Source organism: Cupressus sempervirens, chromosome 5 (genome assembly GCF_028749045.1).
Source record: "Cupressus sempervirens isolate cs-2001-9-10 chromosome 5, ASM2874904v1, whole genome shotgun sequence".
Taxonomy (NCBI): Eukaryota; Viridiplantae; Streptophyta; class Pinopsida; order Cupressales; family Cupressaceae; genus Cupressus; species Cupressus sempervirens.
In genome coordinates this window covers 237,366,476-237,375,549 of record NC_143122.1, presented here as the reverse complement: position 1 = coordinate 237,375,549, position 9,074 = coordinate 237,366,476, and the positions used below count along the sequence as shown (strand labels likewise).

The 9,074-nt window shown below is 33.4% G+C and overlaps 2 protein-coding genes and 1 pseudogene across 2 annotated transcripts in view; 1 reads left to right on the top strand and 2 right to left on the bottom strand.

Annotated features, from left to right (window-relative positions):
• The first annotated feature begins 215 nt into the window (after positions 1 to 215).
• LOC149555393 (putative receptor-like protein kinase At1g11050 pseudogene) lies at positions 216 to 677 on the top strand (annotated as a pseudogene).
• A 5,121-nt stretch (positions 678 to 5,798) lies between these two features.
• Positions 5,799 to 6,323, bottom strand: LOC149555392 (putative receptor-like protein kinase At1g11050). The gene is made up of 2 exons (XM_089829378.1): positions 6,220 to 6,323; positions 5,799 to 6,138 (listed from the first exon to the last, which is right to left on the bottom strand). The coding sequence occupies exons 1-2, from the start codon at positions 6,321 to 6,323 to the stop codon at positions 5,799 to 5,801; spliced, it is 444 nt and encodes a 147-aa protein (XP_089685504.1).
• Positions 6,324 to 6,602: 279 nt separating this feature from the next.
• The window catches only part of LOC149555391 (G-type lectin S-receptor-like serine/threonine-protein kinase At1g61550), a 64,747-nt gene continuing 62,275 nt past the window's right edge, over positions 6,603 to 9,074 (bottom strand). Inside the window, exons 3-4 of the mRNA XM_089829377.1 lie at positions 7,069 to 7,155; positions 6,603 to 6,984 (exon numbers count right to left, since the gene is read on the bottom strand). Coding sequence (XP_089685503.1) covers positions 6,603 to 6,984; positions 7,069 to 7,155 — 469 coding nt within the window. The remainder of the gene's footprint in view (positions 6,985 to 7,068; positions 7,156 to 9,074) is intronic.

The following is a 9,074-nucleotide window of genomic DNA, read 5'->3' as shown; positions in this document are numbered from 1 at the left end:
GCAATTTCGACGGAATAGTGTGTAACGCAAGACTTGCCGAAGCTCATGAGATGATTGCTGTGAAGAAAATGGATTACTCTTTCCATGAAAACCTTGGCCCAGTGTGGTTCAACGCGCGGCAATTGGAGGAGGCAACGGACAATTTCAGTTGCACCAATTTAATCGGATAGGGGAGCTTTGGAATTGTGTACAAGGGCAAACTTCCCGACGGACAGATGATCGCCGTGAAGAGAATGAAGAAGTGCCCTGTCGACGATTTCAGGAATGATCGCCCTGAAGAGAATGATGAGCAGCTTTCGCCACCAGAATTTGTTGGCATTGCCGGTGACGGCAAACAGGTTTGCGACCATCTCACTAATGGCAGCCTGGATCAACACATTTTTGGAGGGAAAATTAGAAATGGGAGAGCATTGTCGTGGGAGCAGAGGAAGAAGATTATAATCGGCATCGCAAAGGGGTTATGTTATCTGCATTGCGACGTTCGGCCGGCGATATATCACAGAGACATCAAGGCCGACAATATTCTGCTGGATGTAGATTTTGGGCTTGCAACAAGGGAAGGGCAATCTCATTTGGGGTCAAAAGTAGCAGGCACGCATGGGTATTTGGCGCCGGAGTATTCTCTGACTGGACTGCTGACAGATCGATGTGATTTCCAGTGTTCCTGGAAATCATGAGCGGCTGAAGGGCCGTGGATATAACTTACCGATTGGGTATGGAAGTTTCTCAAGGCATCCAATAAAATCGATCTAGTGATAGATTGGAGAATGCGGGAGAGGGAAGAAGTGAAAACAACGGAGAGATTTGTAATAGTGGGAATTTTGTGTGCTCATGTGAATGTGGCATTGAGGCTGAGTATGGCATAAGCATTGAAGATGTTGAAGGGAGAGGCTGCAGTTCCCGCAATGTCAGAAAAACCCCAACCTGTAGTAATGTAATGCGTTCCCCTGTTGTGGGAAAATATTTAACATAACGTCTCAAGAAAACTGTGTATAAATATCATTCTTTCATATACGATAAATTTAACATTTGAAATAAGATACCAAATGTTCGAATTTTAATGATTTAGGAGGCACAATATCACTGGACATAATTTTTAACGTTAGACATTGAAAACCATAAAGTTTGTAATGAACAAAGCACTCCGAGCGATGTAGTTTTGGTCTGCAAAGGAAAATTTGGTTTTATTTTTGGACTCTCTGCTAATGTTTCTTCTGATTATTTTCATCCTTCGATACAGTAACATAAATTATAAAACATATCATTTCGACAATATATAAAATCTAGAACCTCTGATCTTTGTATGTGATGCTCGAACCATTAAAATATAGCTTATATCCCAGGCTGAACATTTCTTTTTTAAATTATTATATAGTTTTTCTTTTAATGGTAGATTATTTATTATAAATTTTATTATTAGAATTTTAGCTTTAAGTATTTTAATTTTAAGGATTTGTAAAGGGAGAATTCAATAAAAAATATAGTTCATATTGTTAGCTTTTAAAATAATATTTAAATAAAACTTATTGAGAAGTGTCAAATTATTGAGACAACTTTGACACCTGACAAAAAAATAGAGTTCATATTGTTAGCTTTTAAAATAAAATTTAAAGAAAACTTATTGAGAAGTGTCAAATTATTGAGAAATGATTGACACCTGACAAAAAAATCAGGTTTGTAGGAAAATTTCTAAAAGTTAGGAACTCTTATTTTCCAACAAAAAATTCTAAATAATCTTGTGTTCAAAAAATAAAATTCTCACAAGACCTTTACTTCTCAAAAACATAATTTAAATACCTTGCATGGCTTTGCCATTAATGTCATGCTAGCATATTTTTATTGGATAATAATGTCAAGAATAGATTTGTAGTGTTTTAGAAGGTTTTGAGCATGCTGATTATTTATAAATAGCATCTTCTGTAATTTTAAGATTCATTGCTTTAAAAGTAATCTTGCATAGATAAAAATTTCTATGTTTTTAAATAAATCCATTGGATAATACTGTCAAGAATGGAATTGAAGTGTTTTAGGAAGTTATTTTAAATTTAATTTTTAGCATTTTGATATTTTATAATTAGTATTTTCTATATTTTCAAGAGTCTTCATTGCTTTAAAAGCAATTTTTGCATACTTAAATATATTCATGTTTTAAAAAGTTTTGATCAATTTAGAAGCTATATATGGAAATATGCACTTATCTTCTTTTTCTCAATTTTGCATATAATTGAGTGATGTTGCAATTATTTTGATTTATTAAAAAAATCATTTGAATGTAGAATAAAATTACACATGCTTGTTGAAAATTTGTATACCCTCTTTCTGACATCAAAGGTTTAGAATTTAAGAGAAGGATGCAATATTATATTTAGAAAAGAGGGGTAATTAACTTATTCAAAAAAAATCAAGACATACAAAGAAAAACCTAAGAGCAACACAATAAAGCTCAAGGCAAAGACACAATCAAATTGAAAGAGGTCACAACTAGTCAACTTTATGGAATCCATAATTAATTTATCCACATCCTCTTTATATATTTTTTCTGGATTTGATTGTGTGAATATTTTTTTTATCAATGTTTTAGATCACATTCTATGATCCATCATCATGATAAGAGAAATAGAGTGTCATGAGAGAAATAGAGTGTCACTTTCTCTTAACCTAATGATGGATCACAAAGTGTGGTCTAAAATGTTGATGCAAAAATAATTACACAATCAAATCCAAGAAAATATTATAAAATTTGATAGTTTCATATGGATTGTGGAAATATTTTTGTTCTTATCCCCTTTATAATCTATCTCAAGAGACTTCATAGTCCATACCCTACCTACCTTGATTCTCAGAAGCCCATTTACTAAGAAAGCTACTACATTGTTCTACTTCCTCAAAGTATGACAAAAAGAAATATAATCCATCTAGGACTATCAATTAAGGATTTATCTTACTAGTACAAATACTTACCAATTAGCTTCCTCCAATTAGCCTGCTCCATATGTTTACTATTTAACATATTGAGTGCAACCTGAGTGACAAAAAAATCTAATTCTAAACCAAGGGGGAACCCTTTTCTGTAGCACAAAGAATGGATATAGAAGGAAAAGAGGAGCACAATACTTCACTATTGTCCCTACCAACACCATTGATTCATGCATGTCCACATTTGCTTCTAGAAGACCGATTCATTTTAACTTTTAAAAATCCCTCAAATGGATGAACCACCTTCCTTATTTAATATTTTTATGTTTGGCCTACCTTATTTCCTTCTTGGTAAGGGGCTAGCCCTACAATCAACAATATCCAGATTCCATATCACAACTAGATCACTAGGATCCACAGAATCACTAACAAGTTACATTTTGAAAGAATCATTACATGAATTATCTAAATAATAATTCTCCATAGAAGAGCACTTATAATTTCCAAATCTTGAAAAATCCAATTTATTTCTAGCCACAAGTTCCAAATGAAAAATAACCTTCAATTTATTTCTAGTCACAAAATAGTCAGTGCTCCCCTTTAGATTTGTGACAAGGAACTAACTACCTCCTATGAATTATATAAGTTTAATAATTGTATCAGGCATTGATAGGTTGAGCTTTTGATGCAACGATAACCACCACTCTAACAATGATAACCCATCATATTCTAATACATCACATGTAAAAATAGCAAAGCTAGATCAAACATTTATATCAGCTAACCATTATGAATTGTGTCAACAAACATCCAACCAAGTCAAAAGAGTCATACAAAGTTGACAAAGCATACTGAAAGATAGGAGTCTAAAGTCAGTTATGAGAAGATTTCACACTTAAATTGTTGAGTAGAACTTATGTAAGAAAAATAAAAACCTAAAAGTTACACCGATAACTTCTAAAATAGCCTTAGTCCTTCAAGCCTTCCAAATAATCTATTTGTTGCTCTTGATTTCAAATTGTGTTACTTTTTCTAAAATTGTGAAGCTGAAAATCAATCTCTCTCCCCCTTCATGATCCTCTTGCCAAGAGTCTTTTATGCTATATAAATAGCATTTAGAATTAAATTTATTTATGTTTGATTGCCTCTATAAGGGTCCACTAGCATTTAATATTTCACAATATGACATTGTTTATTTTTAAATTTTATAATTGGCTAAATATGTTTTGTTTACTCCATTAATGTAGTAAGAATTAAACATTGCACGTTAGATAGTTTAACTATTTTCTACTTTGACTTAGATAATTATCTTGGAAAAGTTATTAATTTTCCATTATGAAATAAAAAAATAAAAAATGGGGCTATGACATTTTGCCTTTTTTATATAATTATATTATATTATATTATATATTAAAGCATCTAAGAAAGCAATTAAAAAGAGTGAACTTCTTTTCTATTGAGTTGTGTTTATATGATGTTATTAGCATGTTTTCTTAAGAGAACTATGTTTGAACTCTAAGTAAAGGGAGTGTTATAGGAGCCTTAGGTTATGAAATATGTCAAAACACATAATCTATAATGACAGTACAACTTGCATTCAAATCAATCATCTAAATACAAAGAAATCTAGAAGCATATGCTCTCATGCAATTGAACATTCACTAAAATATTGAAGTAATTGTCCAATGCAATACTAGAAACATAGAGTAAGATCATGGTGCAAGATAAGTTGTTGGTGGTTGTTGTCATGGAGAACATAAATCAATTTTTGAGAAAGGATTTGATTTCATATAACAAATTATGGAAAATGAGATTTCTTGGAGTTGTGTTGTTATCCTTGTTTCATGTTGAAACACTATAATTATATCATAGAAGAAATCTATCCCCCAATTATTATTAAGAAAAAAATACTGATGCTAAAAATGTCCTATTGTTAAAATTATATCTAAACATTTTAAAGGATAAAATTAGAAATAATTGTTAAAAATATACTAACTCATACGAACATTTTAAAACCTTTTTTCATTTATTGACACCTAAATCTTTATTCATAAATTTGAGTAAGCAATCAATTTAAGATATAAATACATTCTACATTAAAATAAATATTTTATATTTATAGGTCTTTGGTTTGTTTCATAAGGTTAATTCAAGTAAAAATTGTAGATTAGATAAATTTAGTAAAATGAGGTTTCATGGAGTAGTGAAGTTGTCTTTGTTTCATGTTGAAACACTATAATTATATCATAGAAAAAATCTATCCTCCACTTATTTAAGAAAAAAAACCCTAGCTCTATAAAAGGTCCTCTTGTTCAAAGTATATCTAAACATTTTAAAAGATAAAATTAGAAATAATTGTTAAAAAATATACTAACTCATATAAACATTTTAAAACCTTTTTTCATTTATTGACATCTAAATCCTTATGCCTAAATTTCAAGTAAGCAATCAATTTAAGATATAAATACATTCTACATTAAAATAAATATTTTATATTTATAAGTCTTTGGTTTGTTTCGTAAGGCTAATTCTTAAAAATGAAGTAAAATGAAGTAAAAATTGTAGATTAGATAAATTTAGTAAAATGCATGAATAGTTGACAATTCTTAATTTTTGAACACAAACATTTCAGCCTAATACTATTCGAGTTCCAATTCCAAATGAGTAAAACTTCTTTATCAATGGAGACCACGGCAAGAAAAATAAAAAATAAAAAACACTTTATTTCTTAGTAGCTCATTTCTCTCTCAGAAATAGCAAGGATATCAGCATCTCCACTGAGATGTTTCCATAAAAAACATGACCAGCAAGGAATAAACAATTAATGTATTGGACCATCATGGGTTACACCCCATGAGCGCCACCTATCTTCCAATGACAGATCAGTTGAAGGAAGGATAACTCTCTATAACACTGAGAAACACCTTTCCATTGTTCGTCACTCTATGATTTGCTACTGGCAAAGGCTTTTCTGGTATTGCGGGAATGACAGCCTCTCCCTCCAACATCTTCAATGCCTCTGACATGCTTGATCTTAAAGCCAGATTAACGTGAGTACACAAAATACCCACCTTAACAAATCTATCCATTGTTTTCACCTCTTCACTCTCGTGCATTCTCCAATCTATCAATTCAACTACTCTACTCATTTCCAGGAGCTTCCATGCCCAATCAGTAATAAGGTATTCAGTCGAACATTCCACAAAAATATCCAGAGCCTTTCTGTCGCTCATGATTTCCAACAACACAACTCAAAAGCTATACACATCACTCCGATCTGTAAGAATTCCATACAGAACATACTTTGACACCAAATACCCACGCGTCCCACTTATTTTTGACATGAGATACGATTCCCCTTCACTCGCCGTCCTTGCCAGCCCAAAATCAGCAACACAGGCATTCATGTCCTCATCCAGCAGAATGTTATTGACCTTTATATCTCTGTAATATATCGCTGGCCGAATGTTGGAATGCAAATGACATAACCCCTTTGCAATCCCGATTATAATCTTCTTCCTCTACTTCCACGTCAGCGTTCTCCCGACGGCGTTTCTAAAAATGTGTTGATCGAGGCTGCCATTGGCGAGGTAGTCATAAACGAGAAACCGCTGGAACCCCTCCTTTTCGTCACCACCAACATCAAAACCTTGCAAAGCCACCAAATTTTGATGGCAAAAGCTACTCTAAATCTCCACCTCTTTCCAGAAATCTACATCATCAATGACAGAGCACTTCTTCATTCTCTTCATGGCAATCATCCGATCGTCGGGACGTTTTCCCTTGTACACCATTCCAAAACTCCCCTGCCCGATTAAATTCGCACAACTGAAATCATTCGTGGCTTTCTTGATTTTCCCTTCATTGAACCACACTATGCCCATCTTCGACTTCACGCCGTTGATCAGAAGGCTTTTGTTTATTAATCTCTTAAAATGCCTGTGCTTCATCCTCGCCCTCCACCAGTAATGAACAATTCGTATAATGCTCATAGCCATGGCGGTGCCTACATCACCATGATCTTGCAATGGTCGAGAATACAGCTGGCTTAATGATGGGTAAAACGGGCTGCACCAACATCACCATGAATGCCTCCATTTTCATCGACATTTTGAATTGAGAATGTTGTCACTATATCAAGTTGCTACAGACCAAGTCCTTAAATGCCCTTTCATGTTTGTAGTTTCGTCTTGGATGCTCAGAATTATCCCCGATTTTGTTTCAAGTGGGGCATTGCAGCTGAACAGGACAAGGTGTCGTAGCAAAATATTTGAATGTAGGGCTTCTAGGGACAAGTGTTCTTCACTTTTCAAGATTGGTCAACGATCATGTTGACCATATTGATGGATGGTAGCCACTGATTCTATAGAGAGGGAATCTGTTGGCTTTGAAATGGCATTTGGAGTATTATACAAAAGAGGGAAGCTTACGTATTTTCTCTTGACCAAGGTTGGAAGATTTGTTGAATTGTAAACCAGCTGGCAGCCACGCCTCCCTCTAGAAAGGATTGAAAGGAAACAAAACTATATATTCTATCGTAAATTGCAAAGAGGCAAAACGCAATTACTTTGGATCCATGCTTGAGATGTAAATGTATTTAGTTAGGGCTCGTTTGGTAATGGGAATACCACTAGAATAGGCATGCGTGTATCTCTATTCTCAATTTGGGTGCAACAATGTTGAATTATGAATAGGAATACAATGGAAATAAGTATTCCAATTTTGTCCAAAAAAGGGACATACACAATTCCACCTAAATAGGTGGAATAGGAATTTTTATTCCTAATCAATTTATTACTTTGTTAGAAAATATAAAATTCTAGGTCTGTGCCGTCAACTTTACATTTGCCCTCACTTTTGTTTGTCGCTCATTCTCAGCTCACGTCCACTGGTAGTAGGCGAAGGAAACTTTTATCCTCCATTTTTACTAGGTACGGAGCAGGGTTTCATTGCTTTTTCAGTGCAAGGTTGATTGTTATTCTTTTTTATGTCATGTTTCTAAATATGGTTGTGTAGGGTTTTGTTTTACGACATTGGCAAGAAGTTTCTACAACATTTGAAGTGCAAAGAGGAGCGGAGTCCACAACAAGAGTGGGATGGTCAGATTTTGAGGTATGTAGATTGTGTTGTTTTCATAATATTACATTCAGTGAAGCCCCTTACCTTCTATATTCCTTTGGTGCACATACGGTGCACTGTTTGTTTGTTTCGAACACTATTAATTTGTTTTTTTATTTCTGCATTAATAGTATTTGTAGATGAGTTTCAAATCTCATTTTATGTATATATTTTGTTAATCTTCCTCTTGCAGACCCCAATGGATATGGATAGAACAAATCTAGAATGCGTCCATTGTATATGCTCTTTTGATGATTTTTATCCTTGCTACTTTATCCCTTATTTCTATCTATCTTTCCATCTGAATGAACTTCATCTAGGTTATGATTCAATCCTCCTCCATCTAGTTCCTCAAGCAAGCCTTTTTCCAGACCTGATAAGCTAGTGCATGTCTTTAGCTCAAATGGGTATATTCTACTACTAAGCTCTAAAACTTTTTTTTGTATTTGACATTATAGTATTATTCCATTTTCATACTGTCTGTATAGAGCATACCGTCTGATCATTACATTCCATTAAAATGAATCTTTTTCAAACATTTTGTCAATTATTTGATATACACCTTCTGCACTTGCATAGTTAATATACATGTCTACTAGATTAGTTCCTGGAAGAGGGTTTTGAGTAAGACTTGTCAAAACAATCAGGGCATGGACTTTCTTGACCTAGTTCTAATATCTTTACAAGCTTCTAATAAAGTAAACAAATTAACATTACAGAGTTATATTTTTGTGTATAGATATTGCAGTTCTCGAGTTTTTCATTTGGTATAAGTAACGACATGATCGTGGATGCAATGGTGAGAGTATTCTCTCTTCAAATTTCTCTTTTTATTATTATTTCTTATTAGCTACCCATATTGGAACTCATTGTATTTCTTGCTGATTGGGATCAAACATTTTCTATTCTTCTCTTTTGCTAATCTTAATATATTCTTCAATTTCCAGTCTTTAAATTTTGTCCATAGGGATGGTACGATGAGGATGGCAGATCATGCTCTAATACTATTTGTGACAACCCATCTTTGAACCTTATAAAGA

Excerpts from the sequence above, each read along its gene's own strand:
- LOC149555392 (XM_089829378.1), bottom strand. The coding sequence starts at position 6,323 with ATGAATGCCTGTGTTGCTGATTTTGGGCTGGCAAGGACGGCGAGTGAA. Across the intron at positions 6,139-6,219 it reads CGTGGGTATTTGGTGTCAAA|AAAGGCTCTGGATATTTTTG; the intron begins GTATGTTCTGTA and ends CATGAGCGACAG.